Raw genomic sequence first — 15,864 nt, 5'->3', positions numbered from 1 at the left:
AGGGCTGGATTAAGACTAAATTGGGTCCTGATACTGCACGTCAAAACCTAACAATGAAATTCCGTCGATTTTTCTGTACAACTAACTTTCAAGGTGAAAAATTGACTACGTTGTACTTACTGAACAATAATAAAGTGGCAACAATCGCCAAGAATTGCAAAAAAAAATGCAGCAAAATTACTAAGTAAGCTGTTTAACATAAAATTGATAGCATTAACTTGAATTCTTTAGTGAACAATAAACACAACGATGTTATACAGAGCATTCCCTGACATTCGCTACGAGACTCGGCGGCAAACGGCCCGGCATCAGCGCTTGTCTTTCCCAGTGAACGGGGTCCGCAACAGTCGCTTATATTAAACCTCGTAAAAAAGTTTAGAGTAACAGGGTCAGTTCTGAATAAAAGTGGAAAGAAAAATGGGGATATAAAGTATACAAAGACAATCCGCACACCATCCGTGAGTTAAAAGAGAGTATTGTACGAAAAATCGGGAGAATTACAGTAGACGAACTTGCACGTGTAAATGCCAATTTCCTTCAGAGATGCCAGGAATGTGTTGTAGCAGAGGGACATCATTTTCAACACCTTCTGTAGTCAAGGTTAGTACACAATATGAAAACTGTAATTTTAATAGCCAACTCTAGCGACTGTTGCTGACCTGTTCACCGGGAAAGACAAGTGTGATGCCAGGCAGCTTGCTGCCAAGTCTCGTAGCGAATGGCAGGGAATGCTCTGTAGTTACGTCACAGCGCAAGGAATAATAGTAACTGTATAATAAGTAAAGCTGTGTCTAGGCATCCGAAATTGGGGTTCCAAATTTCACTCTGTAATATTTGTTTTCAGGTTAATATACCAAAGAAAACTGTTCAGCTTTCGGAAAATTCTCATCTGTTTTCATCTGGGCCTATTTCAGGAATAGGCCTAATGCTGCAGCATCAATAGCACCCACCTTAATCCGTCACTGACACCAAATGTGAAATATCTGACATAAATATATTTTTTCACATTTCATACTCCTAATGTATTAAAATGTTTCTCATGTTATCATTAACTCTAACACACCTTATTCAAGGAATCTTTGCAAAAGTTAAGGGTATATTTTAGTCTTAACTTTCGTGTGATCACTCATCCCTCATTTTTGGAATTTTGAAACATGTTAAAAGTAGCCATTCTTTATAGATTTTAAGTGCTAAAATGGGAGTAACTTTTACTGATTGGGCTCTTGTTTCATGTGATGTCAGGAAATTTAACTCAAACCACAAGCAGTTATTGTATTGTATCCACTATATAAAGAGATCTTAATTTTTATAATCACAATAATATGGAAAACTTTAATTGTTGTCAAGAATTTCTTATAAGTGGATAAATTGGCTTGATAAACATTAAGTTGCAAAATAATGAAAATTTAATATTTTACTTGATTCTGTTAATTTCCTCATATTTTTGACATATTAGGTAGATTTAGGTCCATCTTTTGCAGTGTGAGTTTAGTGTATTTCTGGGTGGCGACAGACACACAAAACCTGCACAAGTGGGAAAAGTCAGGGAATTTCAGAGGTAAAAAAAAAGGTCAGGGAATTTTGTCTTGATTGATAAATGTATCTTTGTTGAACTGTATGGGATGCAATGTGCGGCAATGCAAAGAACCTGCCAGGCATTTGATTTTAAAGAGGTCCTACTGCATTTTAATGGGAAATCATCTTGCCAGGCTTGGCATCACGTTTTAGGTCCCTATTATGCATCGGACAGCCATGGTGCCAGAAACAAGTGATGGAAGATGGAGGAGGAGAAATTTCCAGAGGAGCAGACACATTTGATGAACCTCTAAATATCACATGCTAAATGTATTGACATAATTTTTCCTTTTCTGTGTGGGAGCTATAAGCAGGTGGAGCTGTCGACCAGAAAGGTGTGTGTGGGGGGGATAGCACCCACTCTAGCACCGTCCGACACCATAGTAGGGCATCGTGTCGGACATTTTGTCTGACAAACTTTCAGACTCCTTTTATGCATGCGATCATTGATGGATTTATGGTACGTGCACCTTCCAAAAGGCATGGCTAAGTATTATAAAAAGCAAAAGTATTATTGATAGCATTATTAGTACAGTCAAATTAAGCATTTTTGGAGGTAAACCTAGACAAAAAAAAATGAAACGAAACTTCCAGGAATATATACTACTTGAAGTGTATTTGTCACAAAAAGTCCCCAAGAATCCCGTTGCAGGTTTTGAAGATATGACTTCATCAATATGGCCACCATCAGAATTTGTACTGTAATCTTTAAACACGTATAACTTCTCACAGAAGAGAGATACAACCTTCGCTTTTGGACCAAATTAAAGGGAATCAATTGGAGAATCTATAAAATAAAGTATATTGTTTCTATTTGATATGTTGTCCGAAATATATTAACAATAGTAGGAGAAAAATTAGATATTTTCCTTGCCTGTTTTAACATTTTAGGATAAACTATTTAATATGCTAACGTTTTGACATTATTATTGTAGAGTGTTTTAAAAACTTCACAACGATACCTGAGTCTTTATTAAATGTAAGGGAGTTATTTGATTTAATGTAGTGGTTGTTTGTTTGATGTACAACTCCACTAGTATGGTTGGAAGACAGGAAAGTAATAGAATATTTCCCTTCTGATGGAGAACATGCCCTTTGGGGTGAGGGTAGTGCATTCATTCATGAATGTAAAACACCCCAAACCCCCAAGTTTTTAAGCTCTTGTTCGTCTGTAATGATGTCATTAAATGGCGGGCATGGTGAAAATTTCTATTTCTGAGCTCGGTTACTTCGTTACAGTTATTTATCATTCATAGCATCTTATTTTCTTGCAAGTTGCAGTTTAGAACTCTATTATGAAAACATGGAATGAAAAAGATTCACTTTCTCACAAAACATTAAATATGGTCGTAAATGTGTCCATCAAAAGTAAAAACGAGCATTTCACCTATATGCTCTTGATCAGGTTTGGACTCACTCCCTGTGTTTTGGAGGTTTGAAGAATTCAATTGTGGCACCAAAATTAGTGTACTAAGTCCATGAAATAATAATATTTGTCTTTTGACAATCTCTCTCTATATACAGGGTGATTCAAAAGTCCTACATCACAAGACAACTCCATTAATAGAGCAGTTTGTGAAAAATGGAAAGAGGTGAAAGTGATTGGAGAAATGAAAAATTTGTCTTGCAAAATGTGGAAAAGTCAGGGAATTTAATTTCTGATGGTCTGTAGCACCCTGATATTTCCTAACATTCTAGTAAAAGTAGTACGTATATTATTACCGTAGTAATCATAGTTATACATGCAGTGTCAGTGCTTTTTTAAAAAATCAGATTTCCCTCTGCACTAATGTCACGGAATCAAGCGGTGAAGCGGAAATGATTAAGACTATATTTTCATGAACGTTATTTCTATTAAATGCATGAGCATAATTTTAAAATGGCAATTTTACAAAACAACCTACTGTACACTGAACTGCTCACTCTTAATACAAGAGTTATTGAGTTACAAGAAGGTGTTGCAGAGATCTTTGACTTCACGTTGGCACAACTCAACAACAATTCAAGTTTGCAGTGCTGTATTCCATTGTATAGTAAGCTGCTTACTGTAAACAGTCAATGCTTCAGTGCTTATCTGTTCAGTCTGCAGTTTTCAAATAAAGTTCCGTTATTGTGAGGAAGAATATTAGTTTATATGGCATTACGGCACCAAATAGCAAGTGTGGGTTTTATGATAGACTTCAAAGTGATTTTCCATTTATTAAGAAGTGGAAAGAATATGATAAAGAGACTGTCCATAATAATTATGGTGTACATTCGTACTACTTTTTTTGGGCCCAGTACCCTTTCCTCACCAACAGGTTTCTATCAGTGGCATCCCAGATTTTCATTTATGAAATATAGCACACAAAGAAAGAAAAACTGGCTATGCACCTGCCTGCATGAATTCAGCGAAAGCAGATTATTTTTTTTTTATTTACTGATGTTTTGTCATGTATGTTGCCAATTTTATATCCTTCCTTGCAGTCACCCTTTGTTCCAGGAGCCAATTGCACTGAGAAGAATATCTGCATAGCTGGCCATGTGTTCCCAGTGGGCCATGGGAAGGCCACCGGGAGATGCATGAACAGTTCCCAGATCCCAGGGGAGAAAATGTGCGAGGTTGAGGCCTGGTGCCCTGTGGAGAATGAAGTAAAGTTGCCTCTGTAAGTTTCCCTTCAGTAATAATCATGAAGGTAATAGGCAAATTGTCACTTTGCTGACTCGGAAATGTGGAGAGCTGGGCTCACAATATCTGCTGTAAAATTTCTAATTTATGAACCTTGGCCTAGATAGGGGCTTGTTCTTTCATTTACTTGATCTAAGCCTCATTGTCAGCCTGCAGAAGTGGGAAAGTAACATTTAAATAACTATTGTTACTTAACCACCATTCAGAAACAATCAGCTTTTTAAGCACTTGCAAAAGAAGTTTTCATTCTCCTTTATTAATCACTTCAATTTATTAGTTAAGGCTTTACCTATCTTATGCTTTTTTCTACGTTCTGCACTGTCTTTTGGCATTACATGTATTTTGCATACACAGCATTAGCATTTAATATTTTAGGCAAATAAAAACATCTGATGTGTGTGTAGGACAAGAAACAACTCCTCCGTATAGTTATAAAAGATGCAAAATATATCATGTAAGCCTGCCTATCATGTAATACTACTGCTACTACTACTGATGATGATAATGAGAGTTGATGAGTGTAGAGCAAGACTTGCAATATCACCAAATTTACAGTTCTTTACCATCTAACAGCTCGGTGGCCAAGCATATTAATTGGTAGACTTTCAGTATCGCCACTGATGTTCTTGGGTTCTCGTCCTGGCCTGGGCATGGGTGTTCTTTGTGCATGTCCCTTCATCAATTTCATCTAATCATCATTCATCCTGCCATCATCATGATTATCCAAAAGTGGCAGAAAAGTGAAGGTAAATATCAAATGATACAGAAAAGCAGTCTACAATGACCTGCAAAATGTACAATGCTAGAATATGACCCCAAATTCTTCTGTAAAATGAATATGTGCAGAGCACTTGAAAACCCATGCGATCGTAACAGTTCACATCCCAAAGACACTGCTGACAACAGCTTGCCTACAACCTTGTGCACTTCTGAGCTGAGTTGTCAGGATGCTCTGTAAGGTTTTCTATTTCTACACTCACACTAAATGTACACATTTTACACTTTATATACGAAAGAAAAAAAATCACTAAATATTCTGAGTTCAATGAACAATAATAATAATAAATGGTGTGTCTGTGCATAAAGCTAAATAAATATATCAATCATGATGTTTATATTGATCATATCATCATCACACCTTTTACAGTAAGATTCTCTCCCATCCCCTTCTAGATTCCACATACTAGCCCACCTATGAAATAAAATTTAAAAAAAGAAACTGTTGTGTGACAGATTATTTACACATATTTCTACAAATATTTAGTAATTGAGTGCACCATTTATTCATTCATTGTTTTATGACCATGAAAATTTTAATTCTTGTACCCCTGTTGACGAATAACATGGGTACCTGGGGGAAACCCTGGAGGGTAAAGGTGGTCAGGGGCATGGTGCTGATCACATCACCCCCACTCACGACCGGATCAAGAAAGTGTGGGGCGTTACCCCCGCACCCCCTATATGCCTTCATGGCATGGTGCTAAGCACAGGGGAACACTTTACCTTTTTTTTACCCCTGTTGTCAGAAGTAAGCAGCAGAGACATATGTCCAGAACCATTTCTGAAGAGTGTAGACGATTTGTAAAAACAGTCAACTATATGCTCCGTTTTAGTAAGTCTGTGTCAGTATCCAGTATTTCCGTAATTGGGAGATGCTATGAAAGGATGTGATACTTAGCCAACTCGGTTCATTATGCATCTGGATATGATCTCCCATTTTTTTTAAAAAAAGCTTTCTTTTCATTTTCAGAAATGGAACAGCTGTGATAGAGGGTTTTGTTGATTACACAGTATTCATTAAAAACAGTATAAGCTTTCCTCTATTTGGGTCCGAGTATAGAAGGTTAGTGTAATGGTATATTATTATTGTTTTAGTGTATGCACTGTTGATGTTGTGTTATAGCTTTTAGGGAAATGTTGATATGTGACTTAACCAGGTAACGTGTTCATGGGTGCAGAATTTGGGAAGTAAGAACGTTCACGTGAGTGAGCAGCTGAATGTTAAGCAGTCTACTTAGTCTTGCCATTGAAGTTTCTTAGTTTGATTAATGCCTAGCCATGGGTGTTTCTCTGACCTTAATAATGCACAAATAACACTTAATATACAGGGTTATTATTAAAGACATAGGCAGTTTCAATGATACATAGAACCCAAACCATTAAACACATATAAACGCAAGATGTGCAGTAGCATAGGAAGTGGCATGAAAGATTTTACAACTGCAGTTGTTTGTGATGTCAGGATGACTTGAGCACTTGTTGAGTCACCTAAGCAGAATGACTGCTACTCCAGTAGTAAAGGCTTTTTCTGTGGTGGAATTAGTGAAAACAAACTCTGTTACTGTCATGCAGTGGATTCCAGAACAGGATATGGCAAACATCTACTGACAAGGTAGTTCGTCTGCGATTGGAGCAAGGAATTTCAGAATACTGGTTATTTTTGGAAAGGGAAAAGTTCTGGGAAACCACATGTATCAGGCAGCTACCGTGCGTCCATTTCGATCTGCAGCCGAGAGATCGGGAGAAGCGTGGCGGGCGGCGCTGACGGAGATACCGACATTTGCGGCCTGTAATGCCCGCTTATTTTTATAGACATATGCAGACATTTATATAAATATTGCAAAACGAGCACTAACCTGTGTTATAACACGCAAAAGTTCTTCTGTACTTCATCCAAGTTCTGCTCTTATATACACAAATAAATACGCTATAGAAACGATGTTAAGAGCCACAGATAATAAAACATTTTAATCATAGTTTTGACCAGTAACGTCCTGTTTAAGTTTATATCCTTGAAAGAGTTTTGTGGCCATGGGAATCGTTTGGAGGTTTCGAATGTGCAACACTGTATCAGGTTTACACTGCAGACGAAACCGATAAAAGTGAATGGTTTTCGTGAGCTTCCTTGCAATCCGAAATATCCGAGCTCGAGTTTTTTTTTCCTTCGCAACTAGATGAAGACAGAGTTGTAAATATAGTGGCGAGCAATGTAAACCAAGAGCGTGTTAAGTTCGTACTGTGCGCAAGAGTGTTATTCTTGGTTACTTGCAGTTACTTGTTTGTGTTATTGTAGTGTGTATGTGTGACGTGTCAGTGAGACGATTGGAATGCCAGCCGCAAGATTCACGTTAGAACAAAGATTTTTTTATGTATGACACGTACCTACGTGAAAACAAACTCGTGTCGAGACGTGTGTAGGTAATTTGTACAGAAATTCCCATGCGTTTCAACTCCACACAGAGATACGGTTAGACATCTTGTCCTTAAATTACGAGAAACTGTATCGTTAAATTTTAAAACACCTAAGCAAAAACGACGGATTCTAACCGAAGCAAAACTCGATGATATTGGTGCAGCGTTAGAACGTTCTCCAAACAAACCTCTACGCCGTGTTTCACAAGAGGTGGGCGTGTCAAAATCATCGGCACATACAGTCACTAAGCTACTAAAATTAAAACCATACTCTTATAACACAGGTTAGTGCTCGTTTTGCAATATTTATATAAATGTCTGCATATGTCCATAAAAATAAGCGGGCATTTCAGGCCGCAAATGTCGGCATCTCCGTCAGCACCGCCCGCCACGCTTCTCCCGATCTCTCGGCTGCAGATCGAAATGGACGCATGGTACTACAAGTATTGAAGAGGTCTTGGGACCCACCTTGAAGGATATTACACTTCATGGGACCCATAAGATAAGCACGTGTAGGGGCATGCACCTAGTTCATAATCAAATTTTTGCTAACATTGAATACTTTAATAAACCCTTTATGCTTCCCAGGGACGTAGCTAGGTTCATCAGTTTGGGGGTGGGGGGTCCAAACGTAAGATATTTTCTATCAAACTACTATAAATTAACAAACTATTTATACACCATATAGGCCTATACTGTATACATACATTATATATATATCTAGTCTTGGAAAGGAAAGGAGCAAGGGCCTCCTCGGTGGCGCATGATAGCATCGTCACCTTGTAATCAAGGGGTTCCGGGTTCGATACCCGGTGGATGCTCATAGGGGTTCGGATCCACTTTATACTGTAGAACCAGTCCCGATTAGCCTTACTGTGTATAAAGTGGACTTAAAACACCTACTCAATCAATCAATAAATTGGAAAGGAAGATCATTTTCTTTTGTAGTCCGGACTCGATGTGATGACCACGCGCAACCGAATGAAAGAACTCTTCGCAGGCTTTGTTCCTCAATATTAATTTTACTGACTAATTGTAAGTTTTTCTCGGCCACCTCGATGACGCAGGGGTCCCAGGTTCGATACCCGGTGGAGGCACATAGTGGTTCGGATCCCCGATTAGCCTTACTGTGCATAAAGTGGACTTAAAACACAAACTCGATAATTGGAAGGTTTTAGAAGAAAAAAACATGGCTTTTTATGCATCGTACAATTTTGTTTCTTTTCACCCTACTTTTACAGTTTTTCTTCCTAAGAATTCCACTGAGTATACCACGCTACGAAACCAGAGGTCCAAGGTTCGGACCTTGGACAGGTATGGTTGTATCATGTCTGTCCCATCGCCATTCTTCGGCTCATCATTCATCCTCATCGTGACATTTAACCCAAGAGAGGTAGAAAAGCGGCGTAGAAATATATAAATGATTGATTTGGTTTATTTTACTTTGCTTTTCTGACACTTATTGGCTAATCGTGAAGAGAAAGATGAAAATGAGTGATGTGAAATTGATGAGAGGACCATCATAAAGAACACACATGCCCAGTCCGGGATTCGAACCCAGGACCCCTGGCATCGTAGTGCACATTGTTAACCACAGCACAACAAATAGAAAGAGAAAATGCTTGATAAGTAATTTGCATCTCCATAACTCGTGATTATATTATATAACTATTATTCGCTGTATTAGACTAGGGATTACTTATATTTGTATGTCTAGCCAACTTAGCCACCTAAGCAGCAGCAGCTTCTGCATTTGCAGGTGGAGGCTAAATGAAGAAAAATCACAGAAAGTCAGAAAGATATAAAAATTTTGTAACATAATACTTATAGAGCATGCAGACGGCTGTAAATAAAATTGCTACATACCTAGTTTTCTTCCTTAATTGAAACGTGGTTTGTTCTTCATTAATACATGAGATCAACCACTCTGGAAGTCGAACGAAGGATCTTGTGTGGTAGTCAGACTCTTTTAGAACGTCAATATGTTGGACATTTGGTTGATCAGTCGATCCTGATCCATTGTTTCCAGAGGAAGACAATCTGGCAGCTTATCATTCGACATTTCACTCGCGATGTAGGAAAACGAGATCACAAACACTTTGTGATTCTATCTTCTCGCGTTTACAGAAGATAACCACCGATCAGACCACAAACCCTACTTCAAACTATCTGACAGATATCAATTGTCCACCAAATCAACAGATGAACCGACCGGCCTTTTCCTCCTTTGCAGGGCAGGTCATTAGCAGGAGGGTTGAGTGCATGTGAGAAGAACCGCCATATCATTCATTCCCGCGCCGAAAAATGGACAAGCAATAGAATTCTGTTCTTGGAATTTGAAACGCATGGGGATATATTTTCTGAATCATAAAATAATTAACCCAGAAAGTTCTAGCCACCCGTAACTAAATCCTCCTGTTTGTGTCGTCCTTTTGGCACCCATGGAGCCAGTGCAGGGCCTGATGAAGAGAAAGTGCAGGTTTTGGGGGGATCCTGGATCTGGTGTGCAGCAGGGAGGAAAAGTGCATTTTCAATAGGTCTCAGACTTCCCTCACCGGGGCGGACCACAAAACAATTAACTGCATCCCCTCCCAATACATCTGTTTGTGTTCAACAAGCAAGAAACCGGGAAATAAGAAAGAAATGCCTTGCTTGGGTTCGTGCTATTGAAAATTGAAGAAGTGTTTCAAACTGGAAGCAAAATTTACTGAAGAATTATTTTGCAATATTTGTCATCAAAGTAAAATTTCCAGCAAATACAGAACAGTTTCCCGGGGCCACCTGGACATTTGCCGGGGCCAGTGCCCCCGCGTGCCTCCCCCTATCGATGTCCCTGATGCTTCCTTAAACAAATTACACATACTCATTCTAGAAAAGTAACTATGTAATTTAAAATACTATTTTACTTTAACATCTAACTTAACACATGCTAAAAATGTAAATCAAAAAATGTTTTACTCACCGAACTAATGTGACTAATGTGTAGAGGCACATCATTTTGGTAAATAAAAAAAAGCAAAATTTCAGTTCAAAAACAGAGTCAATTTTCGGTTCAAAAGCGGTAAATAAAATGAAATTTTGCTGTTCTAGCGGTGAAAAAGCGACATATAAAATGACATTTTGGTTTTAAAAATGTGAATGTAATCCAAAATTTGATTTAAAAACTGCACTATTACACAAAATAAACATATCCCTTCTAATAGCACATAAAATCATTACCAGAATATTAAGTTTATTCCTGTATAAAGGGGCCCATTTTTGCTTCTCAAATGTTTGCAGCAGAATTAATCAATTTTCCGTGAATTGCATAACTAACAGGATAATTCTGACTTCAGAAAGAGGCGTCTGTATATAAACGGTAAATTTTGTGTTTAAGAGTCTATTTTGCATCATTTCGTTACAAAACAGGGTAGGAAAATGCACCTCACACCTTTCAGAAACATGAAAAATTAGCATTACAATGTGTTATTTCACATTTCATGTTTTCGTTAAAAACGAAATATGCATGCCTCTACTAATGTGCAATGGTAGAGTATGAATAACAGAAATGTAGAATTTAGACTACGTACAACACTGGTTGAATTTAAATAGTTAAAACAATATATGTTAGTAATATGAATGTAATGGGTGTTTAAAGCACAGTAAATAAATTTTTGAGCCCTACTTTGTGACCCACCAAATGCCCCCTCGAGACCCAGCAGTGGATCGCACCCCATAGATTGAGAAACTATGCTCTGGTGTATTTGGAGCAAATTTGATTATCGTAATGATATCTGTTATGTGACAAAGGGCTTGCACATAGAACATGTGTTAGACATGCAAACTTAGACATATACAATCAACTCTTGATTCTACAACGCCAGAAATATAGTCCCTCTTGAAGTAATGACTATTTTCCAAGGACCCATGAAAAATTTAGAATAAAAGGGTCAAAAACTGCAGAAACTGCCTCTCTGCCATCCGTCTTTGTGTTGATGCTATTACTTCGTCATCATGTCTTTTCCGGCTACTCGAGGGACAGCAAAATAGGCAAAGTCGCTGTACTGGGGTCCTCGTGGCAGCTTCTCACCGCTTGGCTTACAGGGGACATTGACATCGTCTCAAGACTTAGGAGCATCGCTTCATCTTAGAATGGTATCGGTGTAAGTTGGTGTCGTTTCATCTCTCTTTTTCTCTCTTTCCGTAGAATTATTGTCGGCCAGGCATCAGCATCGTCGTTCTCAAAAAGGTTGCTGGCATCTTTTGACATCGTGACATGACTCCATCTTGAGGTGGGCGTTGTTCTGTGCTTTTTGCCTTCATCTTGGGCTGTGTGTTGATTTGGCATGGCATCGTGGCACGTTTTAACGCTTCTTTGGCTTCATACATGGGTAGCTGTCAGGGAAAACCTGTAGGTTTCTCTTCGGTTCTAGCCCACCATGGTAGTTGCACAGTTCCTTGCCACAAAAATAAGGAAAACATATCTAGTGTACATGTAACTAATTAGCACTGTGTATCTAGTTGCACCAGTCACTGTGGCAAACACATGCAACAGATATCACATGGTGCTGTCCAACAAAGAACAAAGTCCCGTATCTCTCTTACAGCATCACAGAGATGATGTCGGTTCGAATTCCATGGCATACTGTTGTTTTCCTAGCGTCTCTGACAGAACAGGAATATTTCGAAAAATGCAGAGAAACATGAAAAGGTTCAAAAGCTGTTTCCTCACACCAACTTCGATAGAATGCACAGTTACGCATAAATAAAAACCTAGTGATAAAACCAATTGTCATAGATAAACATGACTCCAGTTACCATGTACACGCGGTCATTGTAAACATGTGCTATTTTATGCTGCTCTAGGCTATGAACATCAGTGGTACGACATTTAAGGCTGTTATCTCTTATTTAAGTAATAGTGTGTAATTTTAACATGAGGGTCATTCAGAAATGGACACTTTTAATGCAATGTTTGCATATGGGGGTCAGGGGTGGATCAAAATTGGTCCAGATTCCAATAATGACCCCTTTGAAAAAATGACCATTTTACCAAGAGCTGTGAAAGATCATAGAAGTGTAAAGAAACATGTAAATGTTCTGATCATTTCAATAATACTTTGGTTTCAGTTCAAATTATATGTGTAAATGTGTGGCAGAAAGAAATAATATACAGTGCAGGTATAAGTAAAAACACACAGTAAATGATGTACTGAATCAGTTATATTGTTGTCCTCAGCCAATGATAATCTTCAGCATATTGATTTGTTAGTTAAAATAAATACATCTCTCTTAAATTTCAGAAACAATATTTTGAGGAATATGACTGCAGAGAAGTTGAAAATGTGTCTGTACAGCAAGGATATACATCCATACTGCCCAATATTTCGGTTGAGGGATATTTTGGCTGAAGCTGGCGTGAATTATACAGAAATGGCTGTTTATGCAAGTTTTCTACAAATGACTTTTTATTTCATTTACGCAATATTGCTAAAAACAGCTGGCTTTACTAACAAAATTCTGGACTGTTATACGGGATACGGTTTTAGAAGCGATATCAGGTGGGACATGGCAGAGCCTGTCCATGATGTTCAGCCAATAGCAGGAATGCAACATTGTACAGCTAGGAAACTGCAGCCTGCAAATTAAACGCCGGGTTCTGTATTTTTCTTGCACACAAGAAGTTTTCATAAAATTTGCCACTTTAAGGTTCATCATAAGATGGGATTTTGAACTTAGCCATAAATTTCTGTCACCTAGAACCAGAGTTATAGTTTCTTGAAGAAACACTGGGAAACAACACGTCTCAACACACACACTATGACTAGTGATGGGCACCATTGACTAATTTCCACCATCAACTAATTAGTCATTAGTCGAAACAAAATATCGACTAATTAGTCTAAAAAATTAATCGACTACTTTTTCGACTAATATCAGTACAATGCATTTAACATAAAACCTCTACTCCATCTGAATTCCAGAAAAGGATAGTTTTGCTTTTAAAATGTTGCAGTGTCTTTCTTGCACCAACCATGATACCTAGTGAGGATCACTGGCCTGTAAATTCCAAGAAACTCTCGGAACTATGAATGCGTATCCCTTGAGAGTACAGCACAGTAAACAAAAATAGCGACATGAATGACTGTAGCCATCACCCCCTGGAGCATTCCTTCGGCCGCTGCTATAAATTCCTCCTTTATGATATTTCCATCCCCAATGGCAAATTTTTGCCCTTTACCCATGATTTCTTTTAAATCCTTGAGGAGAACAAGATCTGTTAAATTTAACACATTATCACTCCCCCCCCTTTACCTCCTCCTTTTTTTATAAAACGTATACTCACAAATCATAAGTAGTTCATTTTATAGTATTTTTTAAGTAATTTTATTATATCATCGTGAATAAGTCGCACATGTCTTAAATATGAGTTTTAACCCATAAGATCGCTATTTCCAAACTCATCATGTTCTGCACATTATCTATATAGGCCACAAACACTAAATGGTGCCAGTCACAGCTGTTAATTATGATCCTTTGATTCTTCATCTTTTTCATATCTGAAATTGATATTCTGCGGAGAAAAATCATTCTGACCTGAGCCATTATTAATTTCTAGAAGTTTCTGCATGGGATATCAGAATGGATGAGACTTCATAATTGAGACAACCTGGTGTGATGACACTCCTAGTTTAAATATTATCACCGAAGTTCCTTGTCTCAAAATTTTTAGGTGGGCATGAGTGGTGTTTCTTAGTCTCCCTTCTTGGATTTCATTGCTGTGGCAGAAAAGTTATGCTAAATAACAAGAACACAGTTTTAATGTTACTGTATAAACAGTGCTCGGAAGCGGGAGGAATGCAGGGGATAGCATCCCCCAGCTAATTTACTTTCAATTACATCCTGGATTCATGTCCCATGCAGCACACAAATATCCAAAAGACAGCTAATGGATGTCTTCTAGATATTCGTGCTGAAATTCTGGATGTCCAGGAATCTACTGGATATCCCCTGGATTAGGGTTACCAGATCGCTATAAGGGAAAAGTAAGCTTGAGGCCTACTGAGACACAGTGAAACACGGAAATACCTGGCAACAGAACTTCTGTTGTCTGCTTCTATTGAAATCAAATAGTGTAACGCCCCCTACAGGCAAATGCACGGAACTGAAGCACGGAATTTCGAACTAGAAGTCTGCAGGTTATGTTACAGGTTATTGCCCACTGAGATGCTGGAATCGAAACTGTTCCATTCTGTTGCCACATCCCTTGGAGATTTGGCCTGTATGGGTTCATTATTGAATACTTTTATCATATAACAAGTTCTTAGGTATTCCAAACTCTACTAACCAAACTCTTTTAACAAAATCATATGCTTTCAATACCTGATGGAGATTTTGATTATATTCCCATTTCTTCTCAAGTGTGTCTCTGATGTTAAAAATTTTATCCATAGTTGATCTGCTACATTTAAATCCACATTGATAATCACCTATAATTCCATTAGCATATGGGGTTAATCTTGTTAAAAGAACATTAGACAATATTTCATGTGATATTGAGAGGAGAGATATTCCATGGTAATTATTACAGTTCGTTTCATCATCTTTTTTAAACACAGGAAAATTTTTTTTTTCCACTATTGAGGAATTTCCTCTTTATTCCATATTTAACAAATTAGTTTATGAATTTTACACCATATTTAATTAACTCGGCTGGTACTAAATCAATGCCAGGTGCTTTTTTCTTTAGCCTTTTAATAGTATCTTTTATCTAGTTTACATTAGGTTGCCACTGCTTTCTAAATTCATTTACACCTTTATATAAATCTCTGATATTTTTATTTTTGCTGTTTGTTTCAATTTCATCAATTTTGCTTTTCAAGTAATGTATTTTTTTCTTTTTACTTCTTAATGTGTGATTAACTTCTTTCTTAATTCTGTTATAATTGTTAAAATTTATATCATCAGAGTCATTTAACCACTTAAGTATTGTCATAGTAAGGCTATGTATTTGTTGCTGCAAGTGTTGTTGCCTGGTAATGGGCACTGAAGAAATTGATACTAAGCTGCAGATTCCTTTCAGAAAATACCAAGGAAAGTAGTAAAACAACAGTGAATCTGATGAAAACTTTATTTTTTTTAACCTGGAAAATCTAGGTTGTTAAATTTTTGCAATGAAACATTCCAAATCTGATGCATCTTTTTGTGTTGTGTGGTCTAACAGTGGTGTTCTAACTGTTGGTGTGAGTTGTTCTCAGTTCAGTTCCCAGTGGAAGCTCCAAAATTTTGGTGTTGGTCCAGAATCATGAGGATAATTGGGGAAGGTTCAATTCCTGGGGTAGGTGTCTTGCACTGGAGTCTCTTGACAAGATTTCTGCAAATGCAGCTCTGAGGCTCATGCAGCCTTTCACAATTTGGACCCTAGGAGTTAAGTGACTGGAGCATGGTGT

At 37.8% G+C, this 15,864-nt stretch overlaps 1 protein-coding gene across 5 annotated transcripts in view; it reads left to right on the top strand.

Moving 5' to 3' along the window:
• Positions 1–15,864, top strand: part of LOC145988591 (P2X purinoceptor 4a-like) — an 81,229-nt gene that overhangs the window by 20,672 nt on the left and 44,693 nt on the right. Inside the window, exons 4-5 of one of the 5 annotated variants that reach the window (XM_083123578.1) lie at positions 4,042–4,220; positions 5,994–6,086. The exons of the other annotated variants lie outside the window; for them this stretch is intronic. Of the exons in view, the coding sequence (XP_082979704.1) occupies positions 4,042–4,220; positions 5,994–6,086 (272 nt within the window). The remainder of the gene's footprint in view (positions 1–4,041; positions 4,221–5,993; positions 6,087–15,864) is intronic. 5 annotated transcript variants of the gene reach the window in all.

The sequence above is a fragment of the Lepisma saccharinum genome, chromosome 6 (assembly GCF_977018435.1).
Source record: "Lepisma saccharinum chromosome 6, izLepSacc3.1, whole genome shotgun sequence".
NCBI lineage: Eukaryota > Metazoa > Arthropoda > Insecta > Zygentoma > Lepismatidae > Lepisma > Lepisma saccharinum.
Note: the sequence above shows the minus strand (reverse complement) of the source record. Positions and strands in the feature narration are given on the sequence as shown.